This window comes from Mirounga angustirostris, unplaced genomic scaffold, assembly GCF_029215605.1.
Source record: "Mirounga angustirostris isolate CCGP_5_RB_7025 unplaced genomic scaffold, mMirAng1.0.hap1 SCAF_1, whole genome shotgun sequence".
Classification (NCBI taxonomy): domain Eukaryota; kingdom Metazoa; phylum Chordata; class Mammalia; order Carnivora; family Phocidae; genus Mirounga; species Mirounga angustirostris.
Genome location: NW_026991709.1, coordinates 1,778,600 through 1,805,836, shown reverse-complemented (window position 1 = coordinate 1,805,836; position 27,237 = coordinate 1,778,600). Strand labels below are relative to the sequence as shown.

The 27,237-nt window shown below is 57.4% G+C and overlaps 1 protein-coding gene across 1 annotated transcript; it reads right to left on the bottom strand.

Annotated features, from left to right (window-relative positions):
* Window positions 1–1,614: 1,614 nt before the first annotated feature.
* PTTG1IP (PTTG1 interacting protein) lies at window positions 1,615–20,192 on the bottom strand. Its single transcript, XM_064578006.1, has 7 exons — window positions 19,963–20,192; window positions 12,416–12,468; window positions 10,860–10,968; window positions 9,614–9,889; window positions 6,493–6,667; window positions 5,697–5,743; window positions 1,615–3,399 (listed from the first exon to the last, which is right to left on the bottom strand). The coding sequence occupies exons 1-7, from the start codon at window positions 20,075–20,077 to the stop codon at window positions 3,353–3,355; spliced, it is 822 nt and encodes a 273-aa protein (XP_064434076.1). The 5' UTR covers window positions 20,078–20,192; the 3' UTR covers window positions 1,615–3,352.
* Window positions 20,193–27,237: the final 7,045 nt, after the last annotated feature.

Genomic DNA, 27,237 nt, shown 5'->3' with positions numbered 1-27,237 from the left:
CTTCCTGCCTCTGCCGCGGCCCCAGGCGGCCTTACCCAGCAGCATGTCTGTGCCCGCCGCACACCAGCCCTGCCAGGCCCTGCCCATCCCCAGACCGCCTTGCGCCAGCACACAGGCCTGCCGCCCCGGCTCAGGGGGCCCAGGAACCATCCACTCAGTTCCCGACTTCCAGATGAGGCCTTGGCGAAACCCCACGGGCCGCTTACCTCCACCCGCTGACAAAGCGTCACAGATCGCTTCGAACAAGGTGTCCTCTGTCTGGAGGGTAATTCGGCATCACGGGCACTTTCATCCGGAATTCTACTTCTGGAAATGGACTCACAGCTCACACGAAGCAGCACGGACAGGCAGGAGTGGAGACAGCCAGCCTCCCAATGGGACGGTGGGATGAGGCACGCCAAGGCCCCCGGGGAGGCGGCGGCCACGTGCTCGGAGCAGACCCGGAGCCGCACGCGGCGCAGACTGGCTCTGGAAGGACACCAAGAAGGAGTTGGTGGCACGCGGCCACTGATTACCCATCTGATCGCGTGCTTCTTACAACCCAACAAGGGGACCTTTCCTCAAGAGCAGACATCCGAACGGAAGGGCTTCATTCACCAACCCCCTCCTTTCAAAGCCCTGGTCTTGCCCTAATCAGACTTGGAACTGTTTCAAAGAATCCGAGGCGAGTGTTTCCCATGGGGCCTGGATGCCCTAAGGATATGCTGGGCACAAGGATACCCCATGACTGCATCTGGACCTGGACGTCCAAAAGGAAGAGCCCACGCTGCCCCGTTCCCGCCCTGGAACCTGGAAGTGCTTGAGTGCGGCTACTGCACGGCCCTGGGTCCTGCTGGGCAGGCTCACACTTCCCAGGGGGACCACAGCACCGACGGGCCGATCGCCTGCCCGACGCGGACTTCGGACTGCAGACAGCACTGCACAGAGGATGTCCCAGAGATCCCACAACGGCAGCGATGATCACGTGGGCTCAGCCGCAGCTCAGAAGAGGTACTGGTGCTCCCCAGCAGTCAGGCACTGCAGACCCCCACCCTGGGGAGGGGGGAGTCTGCCGGCAGTTACAGCCAAGGACACGAGGCTCAAGGCAGAACTGCTTTCTCCCCATTCTCTGTATGACTCCCGCTAAGCAGAAGGAAAGCAGCGCTGGGGGTGTGGGGGTGTGGGGGCAGAAAACCAGCCCGAGTCTCTGGCTGGACAGCAAACAGCTGTTGGGGGGTGGGTAACAGGCAACTTGAGGACGCGGCAGTTGCCCCCTTGGCCATGGTACCGAAGCTGGGATTGCTCACACACCTGGGACGGGTCAAAGGTCTCTATGTGGAAGGGCACCTGGGTGGCACCGTTGGTTCAGCGTCTGACTCTTGGTTTCAGCTCAGGTCATGATCTCAGGGGCATGGGATCGAGCCCCGCGTCGGGCTCCATGACAGGCTCCACATTAGGTGTGGTGTCTGGTTGGAACTCTCTCCCTCTGCGCCCACCCCACCCGCCCGCACTCTCACTCGCTCTCTCTAGAATAAAATCTTTAAAAAAAAAAAAGTCTCTACGTAGAAAGTCTACCCACTGCTCTCCAAGTAATCATGCTAACACCACAGCGAAATGAGACACGAGGACACGAAGTGTATTCAACAAAGTGTGTATTAAACCATTTTTCGGAAACTGGTTAAAATTAAGGCACTCCGAGCTTCCTGGTTTCCTTGAGGTTACAATATATGGCTGCTCTTAGGACTATTTCAGAAAAAAGCGTAGGGACTACGACAGCCCTCCAGACGGCCTGGTGTGGGCTCAGGACCCCGTGATGGGATTACATACACGGTATGGAAGAACGGGGAGCTCAGCAACCCAGAATCAAGACACAGCACGAGCTTACGGACTACTACTGCGTTAATACTAAAGTTGCTGAAGTCTGTTACAAAGTTTCTCTTATGAATAAACAGTAAGACAAACTGTGCAGGCTGCTATAAAATACTTGGGAATGTTTCATAGTACTTTAAATTGCTATCAAATGCCCAAGAAGTCAGAAAGATAGTAACAGAGTTCGTAGAGGTTAGTTTCCCAGCTTGTGGAAATTCCAGGACAGCACAGGCCGACGTGGCGGGCACCTGACTGGACGCCTGAGACAGCGGTCTCTGCAGGGTCACAAGCACGAAAGCCGAATACGTCGTTTCTGTAGGTGCCTGTCGACCCGCTTTCCCGAAGCTAAACGTCTTCCTACTCCGAAGCAGGGTGGCACCTGGGCCTATTTCCAGACTGAAGGCAGGCTGTTCACACAGGTCCCCATCATTGCGGCCCCCGCTCACACGAAGCGCTTGGTCTATTCACTGCCGTCCTAGATCTCGATCTGAAAGGGACGGAACGGCCACAGAAGCCACGGTGGGGTGTGCCTGGAGGCCACGGACAGCCTCCCGAGAAGCTGCCTCTGCAGGATTCTCACCACACGCCCCCAGGAGCACGCTTCCAGGACGGGGCTGGTCTGACAAGCACGCGGAAATCCCTCCCGCCGACCTGGACACCCGCCTCCCCGGTGGGCAGAGAGCCCCGCAGGGGGGCCGTGGTGCTCGGTCCCTCCCTCTTTGGGGACAACCCAGGCCCCTCAGTGACCGCGGTGCAGCCAGCCTGACAGGCACGAGAGGCTCGTGCGCTGCACACATGGCCTGACACCCACTGTCAAGGGGCAGGAAGGTGAGAGCAGGGCGGTGGCGGCCTCCCCGGGCCCCGCGGCTCCACATCAGTGCTGCAGGGCCCCGGAGAGGCGGCTTTCAAGCTTCATTGGTTACTCAAGTCTTCCCTGGGAGAAGACCGTGATGCTCTGGTAGATACAAATGAAAATTTAAAACTGTCCAATAAGTGAAGTTTTTTGGTGAAATGTTTTAGGTGGAGGAAGGAAATCCAAGGATTATTTAAAATGAAATGAAACGCAACACAGACCCAAGGTGAGCAGGACGCCCCTCGGTGCTGTTCCGCGCGGCTGGGGTGAGAGCGCGTCCCGAGTCAGCGCGCCGCGCGGAGACGCCGCTGGGCTCACGGGGCAGCGGCCGGGTGACAGGCGCCCTTCCTGCCCCGCTGGGGGCAGCCCGCCGCCGGCACGGAGGGAGAGGTGGGCGGCTCCGCCTGCAGGTGGCTTACCGACTGAGACAGTGGTGCAATGTTTGTCTTTCCTCCTCAAATTAACAACCAAACCAAAACCAACCCCCACCCCCCGACAAGCTTAGCGTCTCGAGTGACCGAGTAGAGATACAGAGAAGGGGACAGAAGCTCGCAGGTGTGCGGGCGGCCGCGCGCTGTGCTCTCGGCAGGCCCGCCTCGGCGGGGCAGGGGCTCCGCTGACTGGCGCCGCGTCCCGGGGCGGGGTGCGCTCTCAGTTGTTCTCAAACCTGGCATATGGGTTTTCTTCTTTAAACAAACCTGGAACAAAACAGCCCTGGTTATAAATGCACTCACAGGACAGCAAACGAGATGCAAGAGAGCAGGACAACTGAGCTCTACGCGAAGACCCACTGAGGCCTTAAGAGAAACGGTGTCTGCGCAGGGTTGAGCACGACACTTCATCGTTTTGAATGTCAAACCACAGGTGACTCACAAAACCATCCTACTTTACATGTCCTTATAATGTTGGCGGACTTAGAGCGAGGTGACCGGCAATCTCACCGTCGAGCATCCTGACGTAGCTAGTGCGATGTACCTGGTCATAGATCTTCGGTGCTGAATACCCGAAGACGAGGAGCTCTCCTCGCAGAGCAGGCGCCCACACAATCTCTCCCTCTCTTCAGAACCCTGTACCACAAACCAACACCCCCCAAGCCACTGCAACACAGCTACTTGCTGCAGGAGATTTTGGGGGTGCGGGGCTGCTGGTCCGTCTGCGGAGGAGGACGGCGTGCCTCAGGCCTCGGGAGGAAGCCCACGGTGGGTTTGGTAAAGGGCGTTCAGATGCCAAATGACAAATACACCAGTTGCGTTGGGAAAAGACAAAGCAAAACAGCTCCTAGCTCCATGTCTAGTTCAGAGCGGGAGAAAGTGTTTTGTGATTAGGAAATCAAACACCTTCTAAAACCACAAGAAGGGTTTCATCCACACGTGTATTGTGTGTGTTAACTGCAGCGTGTGCCTGTCCCCGGCCCCCTCGGAGCCCCCTGGGGATTCTTCCACCAGCTGAGTCTTTCCAAAGTCCAGTCCACTCTATGGGCTTTGTGTAAACAGGCATGAGTTGGTTTTATCAGTGCAATTAAGGGCCACAGGAACCATCAAAACGGTAGGAAGGAAGTGCCCCAGGGCACTGTTACGGAGACCGCCCCTGGGCCAGGAGCCCAGCCTGAGCCACCGCCAGGCCCCGCACACAACCCCGCACACAACCGGACAAAGGGGAAGCTGAAAGCTACTTGCGCTTGGCAGTAAAGGCACTTGGGTGTGAGTCTGTGTGACACGTCTCTTGCCTCGTATTTATATTGTTAATCAGATGCCAACAAGCTCCTTTCTGCACTTTTCAATGTCGTGGAAAACCAAGGGGCCCCAGCTGAGGGCAGCGGACGCTCAGTGGGCACTGGAGAGAGAGGGCATCGCGCCAAGACTGCTGGATAGGGAATGTCACCCACACGGAGTCTATCACCACCTACGCAGGGAATGAGCACCGGACCCCAGGGCGAGTGCCAAGGGCAGCAAGGGGGACACGCCAGGCTGGCCAGGAGAGGAGTGGCACCAAGGGGAGGCTGAGGGGCGGGAGCCAATCACAGAAGGCTGTCTCAGTGGCCGGACATCTCGCCTTAAACGTAGGAGACCCAGCAGTGGGAGGAGGGGCAGTTGGGGCAGCCCTGTGCCTTGGAATCAACACCTGGAGGCTGGCAGGGTCACCCCCAGCCTAAGGCGACCCAGCACAAGGGCCTGATAGTAGAGGAGGCCGGTGTGGATGGGGGTGGGGGCATGCAGCCAGCGGCCCCCGCCAGAGGGAACTGAGCCTTGGGGACTGACTGTTTGAGTGCTCGGGATCTTAAAATACCAGGAAAACAGTATCCTCTATACAGAGAACTCCTAAATGCATACGTTAGTCGGTAAAGATTTTGGAATTTTCCCGATCAGAGTTCGCCTTCAGCCCAGCTGCCCGGTCCACCTGACTGAGCATGTGATCCTCAGGTCATGAGGTCAAAGGAAGCGCCGTGGCCCAGGGCTGGAGGCCCCGTAGTGGTCACTGGGGAGGCCCCGTGAGTTCATGTCTCCCAATCCCAACAGCCAAGTCAACAGGGGAGCAGATTTAATGCTCTCACACAGTAAAAAATGAGTCACCCCCGCCCCAGTCTCTCCAAACAAAAACCAAAACAAACCAGACAAAATGCCTGGGCAGCATGGAGAGCTGAGCCCACAGAAGTCAGGTGCGAGAGTGACGTGAACACGAGGGTGGCGAGGCGGGGGAGGCCCGTGGTCATCACACACAGCCCACGTCACACAAACAGGGTGACAGGCTAGGAGCCACATGGAGCCCGGCCAAGTTCCACCCCCTCGGGAGCGAGCAGTCCTAGGAAGTCTGGCGAGAGAAAAATATGCCCAGGCTTCATCTTTTCAAGACACTCGTGGGTTAGTTCATTCCAGTCCACACGGAGTCAACCCAGCCGCTCAGCCCGGACAGGCGGACGAGGGCAGCAGTCACATCTCATGGTGTGGCATAACTCCCAACCAAACGGAACGGACACGGACATCGCATCAACGCTTACCGTATTTTTTTCTGATTTCATCATGTCTTGATTTCATCTCTGCTCTCCTAAAAAACAAAGATATCTCATTTAGTAGCAAACTATTACATAGCATTAAAAAATGTACCCTTCACTTCCTTCGGCAGAGAGGCTGGGGACAGGCACAGGTGGCCACCTGGCCGAGCAGGGTGACGACCAGCACTGTCTTCTGAGGACGCTCCAGTGTCCTGTCATGTGAATCTTTGTTTCAATAAAGACAATTCAAATACTACGATTTCTTAAACTATTTTTCATGTAAAGAAAACACACTGAGGAGTGAAAATCGGACACTAGGTCCTGCAGAAGGTTGGGAATGTACACGTGTTAGTTGTTACTTAGGGGCCATGACTCTGCGGGGACAGCGCCCACCCACCAGCAGCTGGCCTGACGTGGCAGCACGTCTCTGAGCCACGATCTCGCTCCCATCAGGCAGGGTCTGGTGACCCGCCGCACCTGCCGCCCTGGCCTGGCCCGAGCTCCCCAAAGTGCTCCGTCAGCAGGGGAGGACAGCGTCTCCGCACACTGGCCGCAGCAGGCCCGCCCCAGGCGCAGGCAGGCAGGTGCCCCCGATGCCCGGCTCGCCCCGGCTGGGCCTCTGTCCTGCCCAGGGCAGCCCGGGAGACAAGGACCCGCGCCGCGCCCACACCCTGTCCCACAAACCCGGCGCGCGACCCACAGTCTGTCCAAAGCTGGAGAGAACTTGGGCCGCAGGAGGAACTTCCCCGTGGCCTGGCAGGACCCCGTGCCCCAGGGACGCCCCAGTGACCCGGGGCCTCACCTCTCCTCCTGCCGGATCCTGCGCTCCTCGCGTTCCCGTGCCGCCTTCTCCTCGCTCTTATCCGGCTTCCGGCTCCTGTTCTTCCGGCAGCAGCAGCAGGTGCAACAGACGGCCACGGCCAGGAGGACGGCCCCCCCCACCACCGACAGCGTGATGATCAGCGCCTCGAAGTTCACTGCAAGGTCCGCCGGGAGTCAGGGAGTCAGGACGGGGCGCGGGGAGCCCAAAGCAGCCCCCCGCAGTCCTAGAGCTGCCTGCCCCGAGGTCTCTGCTCAGTGCGGGTGTGTGACTTGTGAGCGATTTCTCAATCAACTGCCACGGCCCAGGCCACACACGGGGCGGCGTTTCTCCCCACGGCAAGCCTGGGGTCCGTGAACCAAGCAGACACAGGAAGGAGAGTGCCCGCTGGGCGCACACTCTCTCCTGACACACTTTTAGACTCTGTGGAACTCTGGAAATGGAACTGAAGCCTGGGGCAGCTTATCCAATCCCTAAACCCAAGTCCATAGCATGACACCGCAGGCCCTCGAGCACAGTCTGAACCGTCTGGGTCCACGAATCTGTGGGCGTGGGTTCCCCAAATCCAGGACGATATTGTATGTGCACTTTCTCTTCCTGATGACGTTCTCACTAACGTTTCCCTCTCTCTAGCCTACTTCCCTGAGAACACAGCACGTGGTGCACATCACACACACACACACGCACGCGTGCACCTCGACTGCTGTTACCAGCAAGCCTTCAGTCCACGGCAGGCTGGCAGCAGTTCAGTTTCCAGGAAATCAGAAGTTACATGCAGATGTACCCCAATGTTCACAGCAGCAATGTCCACAATAGCCAAACTGTGGAAGGAGCTGAGATGCCCTTCAACAGACGAATGGATAAAGAAGATGTGGTCCATATATACAATGGAATATTACTCAGCCAACAGAAAGGATGAATACCCAACTTTTACATCAACATGGATGGGACTGGGGGAGATTATGCTAAGTGAAATAAGTCAAGCAGAGAAAGTCAATTATCATATGGTTTCACTTATTTGTGGAACATAAGGAATAGCATGGAGGACATTAGGAGAAGGAAGGGAAAAATGAAGGGGGGGAAATCGGAGGGAGAGATGAACCATGAGAGACTATGGACTCTGAGAAACAAACTGAGGGTTCTGGAGGGGAGTGGGGGAGATGGGTTAGCCTGGTGATGGGTATTAAAGAGGGCACGTTCCGCATGGAGCACTGGGTGTTATACGAGAAGAATGAATCATGGATCACCACATCAAAAACCAATGATGTAATGTATGGTGACTAATATAACACAATAAAATAAAATTAAAAAAAAAAAGTCACATGCAGATTTTCAAGTGCCCGGGGCGTCAGCGCGCCTAACCCCTACGCTGTTCAAGGTCACCTGCATTTACTTCCCCAGGACAACTTCTGACCCCAGCAGGCAGAGGAGGGACCATGGAGCCCTGGCACCGCCCACAGGGCCTGAAGACGGCTGCCTCATCAGCTGCCAACGATTTTATGATTCCCTGTCAAGAGCCAACTCCTGAGACAAGTAGTTAAAACAAGCTTCACGATTCTTTCTGACTTCTCTGAAGGATTTATAAAGCCAAACCCGCCAAGAGTTCTCTATTTAATTCGAACCAGAGCCAATCAAAGAGCCCTGAGAGTGCTCTTGCAAATGTGTCCACTCGCCCCGTTCAGACGGCCACCGATCGGGAGCGAGCTCCGCCGGGGGCGGCGGGTGGGGACAGGGAGGCCGCCGCCGAGAGCCGAGCACTCCACACAGGTTGGCCGCGAGCCCCACAGGCTGGCCTCCAGTTTGTGCACCTACGCTGACGATCAGAATCAGGGTCACCTCTGATGAAATGCCTTCTGAGCTACAGTCATGTGGTTTCTCCTCCTGTTCTGGAAGAGCCAGCACACCAAGCAGTCACAACGGCAACATCAGAAAAGACCTTCACAAGCGGATGGCAGTGGGTTTTGACGACAGAACTTGCAAACAATCCACTTTAAAAACCAATCAGATCAGCAAGACACCTGGCTCAGAAATATGTCTGCCCCTCCAAAACAGCTTTTCTGACTAGCAGCTAAAACCAGTTAAAAATACAGAAATCCCATGCGGCACCTGGGTGGCTCAGTTAAGCATCTGCCTTCAGCTCAGGTCATGACCCGGGGGTCCTGGGATCGAGTCCCGCATCGGGCTCCCTGCTCGGCGGGGAGTTTGCTTCTCCCTCTCCCTCTGCCGCTCCCCCTGCTTGTGCTCGCTCTCACCCTCTCTCTGTGTGTGTCTGTGTCAAACAAATAAAATCTTAAAACAAAAAAATACAGAAATCCCGATCACAATGGGGAAAAACACTGCAGGCCCCCATTCCCATGAGCCTTCCACGTAAAAGCTACAGAGCCTGAGGCCATGAGGGTGACCTGAGTGGGGCAGGGACGCCTGCTTCTGCCAATGGGGTAACATCCTAAAGACTTCATGTTTCTCCAATCGAACATGTAATTACAGTTAAAACCCCAAAACGATTTTGCCCAGAGCTGGATAAGATGATTCTAAAGTTGTCAGAACAGAGAGCACCCATGGCGTGAGGTCTGGAATTACAGTTACGTGCTGCCCTGACATCGAGCGGGGGCTGGGGGCCCTCCCGGGCTCCCCAGACGGCACAAGCACAAGCCCCCTGCCCATTCTGTTCCCACAGAGAAGGCCAATACGCCCTCAGCCCAATGCACCTTCCCAACCCTCCCCAGTGCACACGGGGACCCGGAGCATCCCCACCGATCCCTGAGTGGCAGGCTTCAGTTCCATGCAGCCCCGGCATGAACGACACCACGTGCACCTTCTCTTAGGAAGCAGGCCACCTGTCCTGACTGCAGAGCCTGCCTCCCACAGTCCCTGCTTGCTCCCTGCTCCCCGCCCTCCACGCTGTGGCTCTCATCTGTCCCGTGCCAGGCGTTCAGCCAGCCCCACGGCCCCAAAGCAGGAACTTCATTGCACAGAATTATCAAAAGTGACCCCACTTGAAAGGTGCTCAACATCATTAGTCATCAGAGAAATGCAAATTAAAACCACAACGAGATACCCCTTCACACCCACCAGATGGACTAAAATGAAGATGACTGATTACCCCGAGTGTTGGCAGGGACATGGGACAACGGGAACGCCCGCACCACCTGGAGGAGCGTAAACTGGCAATGCCACTCTGGGAAAACGCCTGCAGACCTACTACGCGCGGCGACCCCGTGACGGTGCTCCTCAGTACACGCACAGTGGAAGTGAGTGTGGGCAGCCGGCCCCACGAGCACGTTTACAGCAGCACTGGGACGTCCGCGTGGACGCCTGCAGGGCACTGAGCAGCCGCCGGACAGATGGGCCGGGACACAGAGGAGTCTCAGACACGCGACTGCATGGAAAGTCGGACAAACAGCACGTGATTTCCTTTAGGGGAAGGGCAGCATGGGCAGCACTCACCTGTGCTGATGGAAAGTCGCTCCAGGGGCTGACACGGGGTCCTGACCCGGTCAGGCTGCGAGTGCTGAGCAGAGGTTACCTGTCTACGTGTGTTAAAACCTCACTCCACTCCCTGAACAGCTGTAGGTGTACGCACACGTGTGTGTCTGTTAGACACGAGGGTCTACGAGGACAGGGAAACAGCATGTGCGCTTCATTAGAAGTCATGCCTCGGGGCGCCTGGGTGGCTCAGATGGTTAAGTGTCTGCCTTCGGCTCAGGTCATGATCCCAGGGTTCTGGGATCGAGTCCCGCATCGGGCTCCCTGCTAGGCGGGGAGCCTGCTTCTCCCTCTGCCTCTGCCTCTCTCTCTCTTTCTCTGACTTTCATGAATAAATAAACAAAACATTAAAAAAAAAAAAAAAGTCATGCCTCATCTTAAGAACACCTTAACAGCTCAGGCTCAGAATGCCCTGAGCTCCCTGGTCCAGGACTGGTCTCTCTGGGGTCTCACAAAGGGTTAACAGACCCACAGAGAGAGTGCCTGGAAAACCCACCATCTGCAGACAGAAAGGGACAAGTCAGGAAAGAGGGGCCTGACCATGCTGAGCAGGACTCCCAGCACACAGATGCAGCCGAGACACCGTGTGCCGACACACCCAGAAACAGTCCCCAAACGCACACTCTGCCCTCCGCCATCCCGGGATGCAGAGGGACCCGGTGCAGAGCCGAGGCTGATGGTCCTGCAGCTGGGCCTCCAGACCCCGGGGACTGCCAGCAGCCCTCCCAGGAAGCACACTCTCTCACTGGCTTCCTGACTTCCTGCAGAGAGCACGCGTTCCGGCAGCTTACGTTCACTGAGCACAACCAGACTTTCCAAAACAGCACAGATTTTGCGAGAACCCCATGAAAACGAAGACTTACCCCAGCAAACGCCCCAGCGTGCAGAGCTCAGCTTACAGAGGGAGCTGGGCGGCAGGATCCTGCTCACCGGGTAGTCCAAGCACGCCTTGTTGGTATGGCACCAAAGACACTGAAAGAGACGATGTTCAACAAACGTCAGAAATGCAACATACGCACCCAAAATCGGACTGCCCGGGATTTGAGCCCCACCACACCTCCTGCTCGCCCTCAGGTGACAGACTGGAAGGCCTCAGCCCCCACCGCACCCCATCAGCTCCACCCCAGCTGGACCACGAGGGCTGAGGTTACTCAAAACCCTCTCCCACCAGGCACCCTGCCCAGCCCCTTGGCCTCCGTGCATGTCCTGAAAGCTGCCAGGTGGCTCCCTGCCCAGAGTCTTTGCACAGCCACTTCTTCCGCCCAGAACATTCTTCCCCCAAGCATGTGTGCCCTCCCCTCCCCCACATGGCCTCCCCTGAGCAACCCACTCACCATCGCCCCACCTCCCCATCGCCTTCCCATCAGCAGCACCCAACACACTCAGCTGGGGTGCCTGTCTCAGTTCGTCTGCAGGAGGGCAGGCGGGACCCAGCGGGCCCACAGGAGGAGCTCAGTAAGTCCTTGTCAGTGGACTTAAGTGACCTTGGAAAACACTGTGACCTCTCCAACTGCATGGGGTGCCTGGCCGTCTTAAAGACAGTGCATCTGGGGGCACCTAGGTCTGTGAAGCGTCCGCCTTCAGCTCAGGACATGATCTCAGGGTCCTGGGATCGAGCCCCGTGTCATGCTCCCTGCTCAGTGGGGAGTCTGCTTCTCTCTCTCCCTCTGCCCCTCCCCTGCTCATCCTCTCTCTCTCAAGTGAATAAATTCTTAAAAAAAAAAAAAAAAAAGTGCATTAAGGCTCAAAGGCACCAGCCCAGAACCTCAGGGCTGGAGGGCACCTCACAGACACTCCTGTCTGAGTCCCTAAGAACACCAGGGGCGATGCAGGTGCAGAGATGGCACCAGACCCCCCCCCCCCCCGGCCACTCAAGCACTCCCGGCACCAGGCGCACATGGCGGCCCAGACGTGTGCTCGGGTAGCCGTCATGGGTCCTCAGGTCAGGGCTTCGCACTTGGTACTTTGAATCCTGAAGGTAACCGTCTTACAGAGTCTTCTCTGAGCTCTTCAAAAGGATGGGAAATCAGGTATTTGTGTCCCAGGCCAGGGTGCAAGTCCATTACAAACGTGAGGAAGAAGCCCGGGCTCTCCCAGAGCTACATGGCGCATTCGCCACGCTCAGAGCACGCTCAGCGAACAGCAGTCAACCCTCTTTGCTCTGGCCGTCGGAGAACACCCTCCACGTCAGCGGCCTGGTCCCGGTGAACTTTTGGCAAATCCTCCATTTTCACATAACGTAAGTTTCCCATGTCTAGTTTCCCATGTTTACAACCATGTCATAACCGTGTTACTGAAAGCCACAGGAGCTCGCTAGGAGGATGGTTCTCTTTTGTGGGGAGCAATTCAGGCAGCGGCAATGGGTCACCGTCACGCACACAAGAGCCCCCGGGGCCAAGGAGGTGGCCGTGCTACTTACGGAGACATTTTTCAGGCACTCCTCACAGGTTCTGTTAGTGTTCTGAGAGCAAGCTGTGGGGACGAACACACATCAGAGAGAGTCAGGCAAGGCACACACGCGCTTAGGAAGGCTGCGGGGGAGGGGGACAGGCTCCACTCCCAACCCCAGAGCCACACATCCTCTCCTGGCAGCCCGCCTTCAGGGAGCACCCACTGGGCCCCCGGGAGGACGCAGACACAGCACCAAGGCTCCTATCTGCAAGGGGTCGTGCAGGAAACAGGCCTCGGCACACAAAGGCAGTGCCTCCAGGGAAGAGGAGATGAGCGCCCAGACGCGTCCCACGGGCCCTAGCCAGCCCAGGCCCCCTGGCTCCTCAGCACACACTCTCTTCGGAACCAAAGGCCACAGCAATGCCAGGCCCACAAGACAAAAGCCAGGCCTTGGCCCTGCCAGTCCCCCCCAAGCCCTGCAGGAGAAGCCCGCCGGAATCAGCAGATGCCAATCCTGCAGGGCACTCCGCGGCTCTGGCCACTCCTCACCCACGAAGGGGTTAAACCCCACACAGCTAACAGCTCTGGAGCTCAAGCTAATCAGAAGTAAAGAACTAGGGTATGAATAAAACATGCGCATCCCCTATCAGGCTGCGATTTACCACACCCCATGACTCAAAACATACACACATACTTTGGAAAAGAGCTCTGTGTGCAACCCCATTAGTCACCAGGAATTGCAACTTAAAGTCATAGCCAGATACCACTTTACACCCACCAGAATGACTAACATTAAAAAGACTGGCAACACTAAGTGTTGGCGCAGACAGAGAGCAACTGGGAAGTCTCACACAGTGTGGATGGGAGCGCAAAAGGGTTCCACCTACGTCTCCCCTAGGACTCAGCAACCCCACTCAAGTATTTCACTCAAGAAAATCAGAACATAAGCCCCCAGGAAGACTTGTAGAGAAATGTCCATGGCAACATTTTTTTTTTAAAGATTTATTTGAGAGAGAGAGCTCGAGCGAGCACACATGCGGGGAGCAGAGGGCGAGGGAGAAGCAGGCTCCCTGTGGAGCACGGAGCCCATGGGGGGGTGGGCTCCATCCCAGAACCCTGGGATCAGGACCTGAGCCACAGGCAGATGCTTGACCAATTGACCACCCTAGCACCTTTATAATAACAGCAAAATGCTGCAAACAGCCCAGATGCCCAAGCACAGAAGGATGGGCTAACAGGTGCGGTCATACAACAGAACAGTACCTAACCAGGAGAGGAAGTGCATCATATGCAGAGGACACGGACGAATCTTAGGAACATTATGGGGGCCCATGGAAACCTGACACAAAGACCATCCTGCTGGATTCCCTGGACGCGCAGCCCTGGATCAACTCCTCTATGCTGGGAAAGGGGCAGCGGTGCCCTGAACCTTCGGGAGAGATGGGCACGTTCCAGCAGCTTGACAGGGGCCAGGGTGACACAGGTACCACTCACCCCACGGCACACCTAAGACCCTGCATTTCGTCGGACATAAAATTCATCTCGAAAGAGAAAGGAAGACACATGTTAACCTCTAGTTCGTGACATGCGCAGTGATGGCCTCACGAAGCCTAAGCGGAGGGTACGGGACGCCCCGTGGACAGAGGAGACCCAGCAGAACGTGAGGGGGACATCCCGAGGGGTGGGCATGCCGCGGAGCAGGGCGCGCACAGAGGGGCCTGGCGCCGTGAAGCGGCCGGGGTGCCAGGGGGTCTGACTCTCCTCCATTCCGCCAACCGAGTACAGCCCTGCTCTATTTCCAACACAGCGACAGCCTGGTGGTCACATGTTGCCCCGCAGCAGCCACCGCCGGCCAGCCCCTCCCAGCGCCCCGGCGGTGTGCCGACGCCTCCTGCCAAGCGCTGCTCTCACAACACACCTGACTTAGCTCCGCGACGGGAAGGAGAACGGACAAGCCGTGACGCACCTCGACTTCTGCAAGCACCGCAGGGTCACGGTGGCCGACGACAGCGACCGGGCACTGGCGCCTGGGGCTCCGTCCCACTCTGTCCACCGAGGGGCCCGCAGGACAACACCTGGCCGTACAGGGGCCTTAGTTTCTAGACACCGTTCCCCTACCAAACGGAGCCAGGACTCCTGGGAGAAACAGCGGATCCTGGTACTGGGACAGAGAAAAGACAAGATGGGCCTCGGACAGATTACTGCGTCAGAGTGGCACCAACTTAGGGGTAAATGACAAAAAGACCAGATGCCCACGTGAAGGGGGTGGGGTCCTCCTTGCCAAATGGGGACAATGACAAATCAAAGTGACTGACTGTAATGAACTCTAGCCTCTTGAATGGTCCAGGACTCCACCTGGACATGGAACAAACAGAGGGAAGGTCAAGCAGCCAAGGAGAAGCAATGGGTGAAGACCCACCATTCTGCAATCACCTTGGTAAATCTGGACGCTGAGACCACTGTGCCCGTCTGTGAGGTGACAGGACACTTACGGTCTCAAAGCTCCTCCCCCCCAGTTCAATCACTTATGAAGAAGTAATCAAAGTACCACCATGATAAGGACAGGGCAATGGGACAAAATGCTGGCAGGTGCCCCCAGGGGTGCAGGGGGAAGGACGCAGCCACGTGTGGGTGAATCCTGTTCAAATGCACCAGAATCCAAGTTAGACAACACCAGACGAGACCAACCGAGGGGCCTTCCACAAACTTGTTTTCTGACAGCACAGGGAGGAGGTGTTCCAGATGAATGGAGCTGGACGTTACTGGGACGACTGGTGAAGAGAGCACAGAAACCCTCTGCTACGTCGTGGTGTTCGAGGAGCGCACCAATGCTAACCATCCAGACTTCGCTCGGTACAGCCCCAACTGTGTATAAGAACGCCCTCATCCTCGGGAGGCCCACCCTGAGGAATTTCGGGGCGCAGGGCCACAGACAACCAACTCTCAGACGGTTTGGGTAAAACAGTAACAAGCAGACATGGGGAGGGAGGGGCAAAGCAAACAGGAAGTGCTGGAGAACAGAGAGGCATCTGCAAGTTCACTGTGCTATTTATTCCTTCAACTTTTTGCAGCTCTGACATTTTTCTAAACAAAGAGGTAGGCAGGGAGCCACTGAAAATCTGCAGAGCTGCTGACACACCCTCTCAAGTCCTTCTTGAAAAATTCTGCAAGAAAAGACGTACTTCTCATTGATCTGAACTGAGTGGCCACAGGGAGCAGGGCGGACAGGAACTTTTTCATGGGGATTTTTTTTTCCTTTTTAAAGTCTTTTTGAGAGCTGGACTCGTGTGAACTAAGCTCCACGATACACATCAAGCTCGTCCACCCCAGGGCCTCTGGACTAGAGAGCAAGAGTCCGTGGAGACCAGCCCTCCTCCTGCCCCCTCTGCTGCCAAGCACCAGGCAGCTGTCAACACAGGCGGAAGCCTCGGTTAGGCAGCACTCCTGAAAACGGGGCAGCGCTGGGGAAGGTTGCTCCATTCCCTCCCTCCAGAAACACCTTATCATCTGACCAACATACATTACCCCCTTCCTCCTGCTTCAAAGACCGGGGCACAGAAAACCACACACCGATCGCCAGAGAAAAGTAAAAACTGCCCTCGTAGTTGCCCAGTCTAACACTAAGTGTCCACATCCTGACTCTGGAAGTCCCAGGACTGGAAATCTCTGAGAGTCCATTTGCCAATGATTAGAAAACTTGACGTATCGTTCCCTTTGAAAATTAAATGAAAAGACCAAAAGAAGAAGATCCTTGTGTTCGGATACGCCAGCCCGTGGCCCCTCGTCACATTGTGTCCTCAGGATTCAGGGGAGCCCATTCAGGGACAGAGGACACGCACTAGCGCGTGTAAAGAGATCTGTTTTGTAAAAGTAAAAAAACGAGGAAGCACACACTCACTGTGCATGTGTCACACCTCAGGCCAGAGGGCGGCACCGGCCAGCCGGCCCCTCCGCAAACAGCAAACACCGAGCCCGCCCTGCTCGGTGACAGAGCACCTACTTCACTAGCTTCACACGAGAAACAAGGGTGCAAAGGTCGTCAGACAAAAAGTCCCGCTTATCTTCCTATCTCAGTAGAAACAAAAGAGCGATGAGTGTTGTACAGCCCTTCCTTGATTTAGGATGGGTTACATTCCAAGAAACTCACTGTAAGTGGAAAACAGCCTATCAAAAATCCAGTTAATACACCTGGCCAACCTTAAACGTTCTGAGAACACTTCCGTTGGCCGACACCTGGGCAGAATCAGCTCGCACGCAGCCTGTCTTACGAGAGAGTGTTGAATAGCTCTGTAACTGACCGAATACTGTACCCAAAGTGACTGACAGAACGGCTGTGAGACCGCGGGGCTGCCCAGCCCCAGGACAGGACCGCACATCGCTAGCCTGGGCAAAGACCCACACCCCAAATTCCAAGCACTGGTTCTCCTGAATGCATGTCCCTTTCGCATCACCACGAAGAAGAAAAATCTTACATCAAACCCGTGTAAGTCGGGGACCATCTGTATGCACAGATAACAGGCACCATCTGTATACATGCTGTAACCCCTTACAACAGGAGACGGGCAGGCGAGGAACAGCAAGCCCCCCTCCAAATCCAGTGCCCTTCGTGAGGAGCAGTCAGGGGGGGACCTGCACAGGCCACAACAGAGCTCTTTTGCATCCTTCAGGCAGCTGGTACTCAGGGTCATCCCCCCCCCACCCCCGATGTACAGATGAGACTCTGGGACGGAGTCTTACCCCACACACAGGGCGGGCTCCACGGCCTGTGGAGGCCGCTGTGATTCCTGGAGCCTCCCTTGACAGATCTTCAGTGTGCCCTGGGTCCCCTGTGTCCCCACGCACCCCCACCCCCCCGTGTTCCCAAACACATAGTAAGACATCAGAAACTGCTGGCGTGGGATTGCTGTGACAGTTAACTTACGTGTCAACCTGCCTGGGCTACGGGAGGCACAGGTAGCTGGTAAAACATTCCCGGGTGTTTCAGGGGATCGGCGTTCAAACTGGTAGACCGAATAAAGAATACTGCCCTCACCAATGCAAGGGCATCACCCAATCCATAGAGGCGCCCCAACGAACAAAAAAGGCAGAGGAATAGGGAATTTACTCTTTCTGCTGAAGCTGGGACACCTATTTTCTCCTGCCCTCAGACACTGGGTCCCGGGTGCTTCCAACATGGACTGAATTCCAGCAGCTTTCCTGGGACTCCAACCTGCAAACCACAGGTCATGGGACTTCCCAGCCTCCACAATCACGTGAGCCAATCCTTCATAATACACCTCTTTCTCCACAGCTGTAGATACCCTACGGGTTCTGTTTCTCTGAAGAACCCCAATGCCCTTGCAAGGAAGACCAACATCGTCAACAGTGTAGTCACATTCCTACAGTATGACAAGCAGCAAAAATCCCACACTGAGCACATACTCTGAATGGGGAGCGCTCACTGCTCCCACAGTGCCCCTCTCCGAGGAAAGGCAAACGCAGAGCCCCGGGATACCTGGGGGATAAGCACCCTCACAGCACATCATTCCTCCCCTTTGAACTTGCTGCTGAGGAGAGAGACAGCAGCCCACTACCACCCACCAAGGACCTGGGTTGTATCCACCAGACAGAGGTAATTACTATGAGCCAAAGCAAAGGACAGGCAGCTTCCCACCGAATTACAGTGAGTGGAATGCCGTGCGGCCAAAGAAGCTGCTTTTCAGCTGAAATACTACAGCAACAGCTCTGGTCTAATTCCCTGATGAGGAAACAAGTTAAAGTCACCAAAGGACAGCCCACTCACGCAGGAGGGCCTCCACACACCTCTCCGAACTCCAGGGCACTACGAGTAACAGAGGGGTCAATCAATCAGGGCCACTCCTGACACACCGCTGCATTACGCACACATCCGCTAGCCCCTGAGAGAGACAGAATTTTGGCATCCTGTCCATCTATTATGGTAAAAAGTCCCCACTCCACATCTGTGCTTACAACTCAATCCAGACCCAACCGTTCCCTACACAGTGCAGACAGCTGCCTCGGAAACGTCACACACACACACACTGGAAGTAAATTAGGAGAACAACAGTCATGCGCTGAAATAAACGTTCAGCAGGGTGCTTTGCTGGGCTAACTAACAGAACCCAACAAAGCCTGGGCTAGCAGGAGTGGAGAAAAAGACTGGCCCCGAGGCAATCCGACTGGTAAAGCCCCGGAACGGAGGTCATCAGGCTGCCCGATCTGCGGGAGGCTCGGCTGCTGATCACATGGGTACTCCACACAGGCAGCCAGCACATTTCTCCAACAGGCCCAGCCCTGACACTCCCAGCTTCCCTGATCCTCCCCCAGGCCCAGAGGCTGAGGCTGAGGACTCCCTGCCCCCTCCACTGACCCACAGGAGGCCACTCTCCAGCAATACTGCCTTTCTGGAACCTTCTGACACATCAGCTTGGCCCTAGGTCATACACTTCCTTCTCGAGCCCTGTTCCTCGGTCAGCCCCCCAGAACTGTCTGTTGATCCCCATGGTCCCAGCACCTGGCAGCACAGTGAGTGAGGACGCACGCCCACCCCAGGGCCGCTGAGTGCAGAAACAGAATCGGCTTCCTTCAAAGTCGCACGTCCCATGGCACTGTGCTTTCCTGCCTCCGCTGGGGCACGCGGTGACCGAAGGACTCCTTCCCGAGTGGAGTGGTGCCCCCTGTGCCGCACCAGTGCCCCCCCCATTCTCAAGGGGCCTGGCACCTGGACATCGGCTACCGACCCGCTGTGGGGCTCCAGCAGCCTCGAAGCTCTACTTCCAGGCTCGGAAGCTCCTCCAGAGAGAACCGCGGTGAGGCCGGGCCGAGCACCAAGCCAGGACAATCCTGCAGCCCCCGCCGACCCCGCCGCGAGGCTGAACCAAGACAAAGGGCGGGCCCCTCCACCAGCCCAGAACACCGCGCCCCTTCCACCTAGCCGCCCCGCCCGGGACCCCGCGCCCGCGACAGCTCCCCGCCCGATCCGGGATCCCGCGCCCCCCTCCACCCTCGCCCCGCCGAGGACCCCGCGCCCCCTCTCCCCCCGCCCCGCCGAGGACCCCGCGCCCCCTCCACCTCCTCCCTTCCCGGACCGGGACCCCACGGCCCCCTCCCCGCCCCCGCCCCGCCGAGGACCCCGCGGACCCCTCCACCTCCTCCCTTCCCGGACCGGGACCCCACGGCCCCCTCCCCGCCCCCGCCCCGCCGAGGACCCCGCGGACCCCTCCACCTCCCCGCCCCGCCCGGACCGGGACCCCGCGACCCCTCCACCTAGCCGCCCCGCCCGGTCCCCGCGCCCGCGACAGCTCCCCCCTTCCCGAACCGGGACCCCACGGCCCCCTCCCCCCGCCCCGCCGAGGACCCCGCGGACCCCTCCACCTCCCCGCCCCGCCCGGACCGGGACCCCGCGCCCCCCTCCACCCTCGCCCCGCCCGGGACCCCGCGCCCCCCTCCACCTCCCCCCTTCCCGAACCGGGACCCCACGGCCCCCTCCCCCCGCCCCGCCCGGACCGGGACCCCGCGACCCCTCCCCGCCCCGCCCAGGAGCCCGCGCCCTCTCAACCGCCCCGGGCCCCTCACCCGCTCCGGACGGCTCCTGAGCCGCGGCCGCCGAAAGCAGCAGCAGGAACAGCGCGACGGCGCTGAGGAGCAGCTCCCAGCGCTGCATCAGCCCGCGAGCGCCGCCGGACGCCATGGTGGCCGCGGCCCCTCGGGTCTGTGGGGCGGACGTCAGCCTGACGCTGCCCACCTCCGCTGCTGGGGTAGACAGCCTCCCCCCACCCCCGGAAGAGCCACAGCCGGAAGTGGGTGGGGCGCGCGGCGCGGTCGAGTGCGCAGCCGCGGGCCCCGGCTCGCCCCGCCCCCAGCCGTCCGGCCCTCCTTCCGCGGCCTGTGTTCCCCCGCCTCCCGGTGCGGCGAGGGCGCGGCTCAGTGCGCGTGCGCAGATGGAAGGAGGCGGGCCGCGGGGCGGGGCTCGCTGCGGGGGGCGGGGCTCGCTGCGGCTCGCTGCGGCTCGGTGCGCCTGCGGGGCGGCGAGGAGGCGTTCAGTGGCGGCCGGGGGTCGGTGACCTGGACCCTAAGGCCGTGAGGCGGTCCGGCAAGGTGGCCCCAGGACCTGATGGTGCCGCCGCCGACGCCACGCTGGTTCCCGCGCCCCGGCTGCGCCGGACGGGGCCCGTGCGCACGGAGAAGAGCTCGCAGTGCAGCGGTTCACCTGAGTCAGAGAAGCCGCGGGGCTCCCCCTTTCCTCGCGGAGACGCACCTGGGCCCGCGCCCCCGCCTCTCGCCTCCCCACCGGGCTTGCTGGGAGGCTGCTGGAGAAATGCTGCGCGCTGCCGGCGTCCACGGGCTCTCCAGAATGTTGGCGCGACCGCGGTGGGGTGGGACGTGGCAGTTGTCCGCGGAAGCGGGCCACGCACCCCCCGCTGCCCCAGGTCCGGGGGGGGCCCTCGGGGAGCCGTCGGGGAGCGGGGCGGGCGGCTGGGGCGCGGGGTCTCGGGGGACGGCCCGCCAGCCTGGCGTTCGGGGGACCCCCATGCCATTCGCTGGCGTGTGGCACTGCTGTCCCACACCTGCCTCGGCGGCGAGGGAAGCGGGACTGCGGTGGGCTCTGCGGTCTGACCTGGGGATCTGATCCGCCCCCTTCGACATGCTGGGTTTCAGCGTCTGCCCTGTAGAACTTCCGTGCCCTCCCCTCCCTGGGAGGGCCCCCCAGCCCTTAGAATTTAGCTTGCCCTTAACCCCCAGGGCCAGTGTGCCAGGGCTATTGGTGATTGTGTATTTGTGCCTCCTTGTCTGGGCAGGCACTGAAGGCAGCGTGACCTCATCTGTGCCCCCTCCTTCCGGTGTGGGAAGCCACCCCAGGGATAAATAACCGCCCTAGGTCTCAGCGCCAGAAGAAGGGTGCCTCGGGGCTAGCATGGTGACCCGGCCAGTTCCTGCCTTTGGAAACAATACACACCTGCCTGGGTTTAGAAGTGCGGCCCCAGAAACCAACACGTTTTCACCCTAACAACACAAACCCACAGCAACAACTGAAGGATTGTTGAAGGACATTGGGCATTTGTCAACATTAACCAGGACACAGTGGACGCTGCGACATTTGAAACTGCCCTCAGCAATGGCGTTTCTTTTATTTGTGAGAGAGATCACGCACAAGTGGGCAGAGGGGAAGAGAGACAGCAGACTCCCCGCTGAGCGCCAAACCCCACATGGGGCTCAGTCCCAGGACCCTGAGATCGTGACCTGAGCCGAAGGCAGATGTGTCACCAACTGAGCCAGCCAGGCGTCCCCCAGCAATGGCATTTTAAGACAACTGAGTTTTGCAGCAATTGCACAACACAGAAGTTCTAAAATACTCGGTAACTAGAGTCCGTGTCCTGTTTTAGAAGTGAGGAGGTGGGGGCATCATCCAGTGGTCAAAGAGCTTTACGCTCATAGGAGAGAGACCCCAATAGCACGAGAAGTAGTACAGCTGCAATGGGATGATTCCTCCTGGCAGTCTGCAGCCTAAAGAGCGTGTGGTTTTTCCAAGAAAGATAGCTAAGGAATTAGATGAACACAGTCACAACGGGGTCCACTTGCGGGGAGCAGGGCTGTCCTCAAACACCAGGCTGGTCATCGGGTGGAAGCCAGAGCCCCCTGGTTCTGCAGCTCTGGGGCCCTACCTCGGAGTTGTACGTAGGAGGTACGTATGACACTTGCTGGGCATTTTCACCAGCCTGGTTTTTATTTGTGGTCAGTGTGCCATCAGATTTTGTCATGGAGACTACATTCCTCTTAGTAAGTTAAGGAATTACTTCCAGAAAGGCCATGTGAAAGAGAGCAGAGCTGCTCCCTGGCCAGGTAACACATCATGTCTGTGATTTTTGACGCTGAGAGAGCTCATTTTCAGCTCAGCTGAGGACAGAGGGAGCATTTGAGGGCCTGGGACTTTGGACAGCCTTGGAGGGATCAGGCTGGGATCTGTAGGAGCTCTTAGAGAGGCGGGGGCCTCTGGGGCAGAGGGAGGGGTGGACAGAGGCTGGTGGTCCAGAGCCCATTTAATACGGTTGGATTAAGGGATGCTACAGACCCTGCCCCTGGGCGTGCGGGATGGCTCCAGTGGGAGCTGCAGGGGGCACTTAGCTGCGTGGGCTTGGGAGCTGGTCCTGGTCCCTGCCATGTCGGGCCTCTGAGGCCCAGGGACTTGCCCTGGACAGAGATGCCAGACATGGAATGCTCTGGCCACCCACCCCCTGTGAGCAGTCTCTTGGAGTCCTCTCAGAAACAGGTGGAAGGGGGCTCTAAGGACCGGTAATGTGACAAGACAAAACTTTCTCAAGGTCACGCAGCCAGTGACATGCAGAGCTAGACTTTGAGCTAGTGCTTCACCAGAGTCTCATCCAGCTCCCCTCCATCCCATGGGGACAAGGTGGGAAGGTTTCAAGAGGATTATTTGAAAATTAATGGGACTATGTCACACAAACAGGAAATGGACTGGGAGTAGCTGACGCTGTGGTTCATGCTTCTTTTTTGGTGGGGAGGGGCAGAGGGATCCCGACATGGGGCTCAGTCTCACAACCCTGAGAAATTAAGAGTTTGATGCTTGGGGCACCTGGGTGGCTCAGTCGTTGAGCGTCCGCCTTCGGCTCAGGTCATGATCCCAGGGTCCTGGGATGGAGCCCCACATTGGGCTCCCTGCTCAGCTGGGAGTCTCCTCCCTCTGCCTCTACCTCTACCCACCCCCACCTCTCAAATAAAATCTTAAAAAAAAAAAGAAGTCGGATGCTTAACTGACTGAACTATCAGGCACCCCTTTGGATCCTGTTTCTGGGGACTGCCTCGGGGTATCAGCCCAGGCCCAGCCTCTGCTGGCCCTGCCAGAGAAGGTGCCCAAGCGGAGCAGACCCCTCCCTCCAGGCAGCCTCCTCCCCAGCGGGCATTCCCCCCCTCCCCCCGCACACATGGCATCTGCAGCCCTCACCCGCAGACCACACATTTATGTCCATAATTAGACATCCTCCAGCTTCACCTAGTGGTTCTCAAGGTAGAGCATGCATCAGAATCACCTGCAGGACTTGACAAAACCCAGATCGCCAAGCCCACCACAGAGCCCCTGACTCAGCAGGTCTATGGCCACTGTCGTTTCAAGCTCCCCAGGTGCAGGCTGGGCTGAGACCCCTGAGCAGGAACATGCTACCAGCATGAGCAGTGATGGGCCACTGGCCTGTCTAGCCCCACCACCTGCCCGAGCAAAGAGCCCCAGGCCACATGCAGTATAGAGGCCCTTACAGGGAATTAACGATCCAAGTCAGGAACCCAAAGCCACGTACCCTTCACATGGGCCCAGTTGCAGGTCTGCGGCAGGATGGGGGGCCCTAGGGGGGAGTTGATGTGGGGAACAGAGGCAGAAGGAAATGTAGATAAAATTAAATGTCCTTATAACCTGCAGCCCGTTGACCAGTACTCGAGGCGGGCAGAGTGTAACCTTCCTCCAGGAAACTCCCAGCTGTCTTCTCCTGAGCTAAATCCAAAAGGCCGGGAAGCGCGATTACCACCCTTGCTTGACAATAGCCTGGCCTCCTGTATCCTGAGAGTCTTTAGCATATGAAAGTCCTTTTGGAAACTTCCCTCTGTCTTCCCCCAACTCCCTGGTATATAAATTACTGGTCACAGTCCCACAGAAGCCGCTCTTTCTGTCCATGGGTCCTGTCCTGTGCTATAATAAAACCACCCTTTGCACCAAAGACGTCTCAAGACTTATTTCTTAGCTGTCAGCTCTGGACCCCAACGCTCCGAACCACATTATGGGGCGAGTGGCCCCCCGGACATGGAAGCTCGGCACCCCTACCCCACACATCTCCTCATCTGGCGGTTGATTCAAATCCTTTGTAATAAACCGGTAACCCAGTGAGTAAGCTGCTTTCCTGAGATCTGGGAACCGCTCTAGCAAATTCACTGAACCTGATCTGTAGCTAATTATTGGAAGCACAGATGACAGCCTGGATTTGCGCCTGGCATCTGAAGGGGGAGAAGCAGCTCAACGGCCCTGAGCCCCTAGCCTGTGGGATCTGATGCCACCTCCAGATAGACAGTACCAGAGTTGAGTCGGATTGGTGAGACACGCCCTCAGAGTCCTCAGAGAATTGAGTTAGTTGCTTGATGGTGTGGTAGAAACACGCATGTCAGAGGTGGCCCACCACCCATGTTAGCCCAGGCTGCATCGTCTCCTGGGAGAGAGGACTTTCAGGGTTAAGGCCAGGATGTCTCAGGCAAACCGGGAGCCTTGGTGTTGACGAAAAATGAACAGACCTTTAGAATCTCTGTAAGAAAGAATAGAGTTTCTCTATTTCTTTCTTTTTTTTTTTTCAGTATTTTATTTATTAGAGAGGGAGAAGCACACTCCCCACTGAGCAGGGAGCCCGATGCGGGACTTGATCCCAAGACCCCAGGATCATGCCCTGAGCTGAAGGCAGCCGCTTAACCAACTGAGCCACCCAGGCACCCCAAGTTTCTCTATTTCTAATACAAGTTTTCTTCAAGTGCAGGTCAGGACAGCTGCCCGGGAACCACGCTCTTCACAGGGAAGGAAGTGCTCCAAAGAATGAGTAGTTTTTACAGGATTATGTATTTTTTTTACATCTTGTAAAAGCTCAAACAATTATAGCTCGGGGCGCTTGGGTGGCACAGTCAGTTAAGTGTCTGCCTTTGGCTTAGGTCATGATCCCAGGGTCCTGCTCCCTGCTCAGCGGGGAGCCTGCTTCTCCCTCTGCCACTCCCCCTGCTTGTGCTCTCTTCTGTCAAATAAATTTTAAAAAGTATTTTTTTAAAAAAGGTTATAGCTTAACCTATTGGCAGGAATCACGAGTTTTATCATAAAGGAATGTGGGGAGCAGGGGCATTGGCAGGAATCTCAAGGACAAGATGGTTTTCCTTCAGCTGACTCATTCACAAAGCAGGTGCATGATGCGTGGGTAGCGGGGCCATAAGTCAGGCTTTTGGTTCAAACAAAGTTTATGTACAGTCATGCTGACTTAGACAGAGATCTAAACTGGCTCCCCTTGTCTATCTGGTCTTTAGAGAGGTTTTCTCTCATCACTGGGCACTGGGGCCTGGTTGTAGACTTACACCCATGTTATTCTGACACCCTCCCTCTCTCCTCACCTTTAGAAAGAGCGGAGGCCCCAGCTGGAGGCTTGGTGGGGGGCGGCACAGGGCAGCATGAGAGAATCACAGCCCTGGTGTAGGAAAAGGAAATAAGGTTACCCCGAGCATGTGGAGACGGGCTGTGGTGGGAAGGGACTGGACATGACCAGGCGTCTGCAAGGGTATGGGCTCCAGAGTAGGGACCTCGGGCACGCAGGCCATGTGTGAGATGGGGAGGGTCACAACGGACTGGGCAGGGCCACCACATGCATGGGGCCGGGAGACCACGGGGTGACCTGCAGTCTGACATAGCCTGAAAGCACTTCCATTTCGCTCAGTGGGGTTTTAGCATTTTGGTTAGAGCAAACGAAGCCTGAGTCTAGTGTGGTAAATGGCTGGCCTTTGCTATCCCGTTTCAGACACGCTGTGTATGAATAGGGCCGGTCCCAGAGTGGGACCCGTGATTCTGGTTTCTAGGGTGGCGGGGATGGGGTGGGCTGTTGGGCCTGGCCTGGGGAAGGGAGAAGGGGTGTGGCCCAGGAGGACGACAGTTGCCTTTGGCCAGAGAGGGGGGTGGACACAGGAAGAGTGCCGCCACAGAAGGAACAGCCTGCAGCGAGGATTCTCAGCAGCTGAAGGTTAACGGGTGAGGTCCTCAGTTTTGTCTCCAACCCTTACTCTAGGTTCTGCGTCACATGCTCTTCCTGCCCCGCACACAGCTATAGCTTGATCCTGGCTCTGGGGGCACCTCCGTGTGCCTCCTGACAGCGAGGGATTTGTTCAGCCTTTCTCCACTGCGATGGTGCCCATCGGGGCTTCCTGAATGAGTGGCTTGGGTTTTCGTTTGTTTCAAATGTTTTATTTATTCATTTATTAGAGGGAGAGAGCATGTGCATGCAAGGGGGAGGAGAGTGAGTGGGAAGAATCTCAAGCAGACTCCACGCTGAGCAGGGAGCCCGACGCGGGGCTCCATCCCAGGACCCTGAGATCACCACCTGACCGGAAACCAAGAGTAGGACGCTCAACTGACTGAGCCACCCAGGTGCCCCACTGTGTGGCTGTTTTTAAATCAAGAGTTAGGCTGGGATTTTTTTTTTTTAAGGAAATAATGTAAGGGCAGATATCCTCTGAAACTATGTTTATGTCATGACTACAGATACAAGCAAGCTCCCCGATATCTGTACCGAATCAGCCTCTCGTACCCGCGTACGCTGGAGCTGAGAGCGGGCACGCACCCTCGTGTGGCTGCACAGGCCTGGAACGTGGCCCTTCCCCTGGGGACCACGGGACCTCCCCCCCCAACCCCAACGGGCTCCCCCCAGACCCTGGCCACATGAGCCTGCTGACCTGTGCCGACTGCGGGCACTCCCATGTCCTGGTTGTGGCCAATGGACGCCAACACGTACTGCAAGGCCACAAGACGGGGCTGTGTCCCACAGCTGCGTGGTGCTGGATCAGCGTGACTTCCAGATCACCCGTGACACAGCCCGCGGGAAACAAACTTACTTTAAAACTCGGAGAGATGCCCATTTCCCCGCTCCGCAGACGGCCCCCTTCTGTGAAGCTGCCCTGTGTCTTCTGAAAGCTGCTTCGGATGTGGGGCAGGAGCGGGGGTGGAGAGGGCCACGGACACACGGCCAACAGGTGAGGAAGGAGAGAAGCGCGCGCCACGGCCCACGGTCACACGGACCCTCCGAGGGTGCACAGAGCCCAGCTTCCACACACAGC

Coding starts and splice junctions, on each gene's coding strand:
- PTTG1IP (XM_064578006.1), bottom strand. CDS start 20,077: ATGGCGTCCGGCGGCGCTCGCGGGCTGATGCAGCGCTGGGAGCTGCTC. Junction 9,890..10,859: donor ACGCTGGGGCGTTTGCTGGG/GTAAGTCTTCGT, acceptor CTTTCCATGCAG/TCGCGTGTCTGAGACTCCTC. Junction 3,400..5,696: donor TGAAATCAGAAAAAAATACG/GTAAGCGTTGAT, acceptor GTTTTGTTCCAG/GTTTGTTTAAAGAAGAAAAC.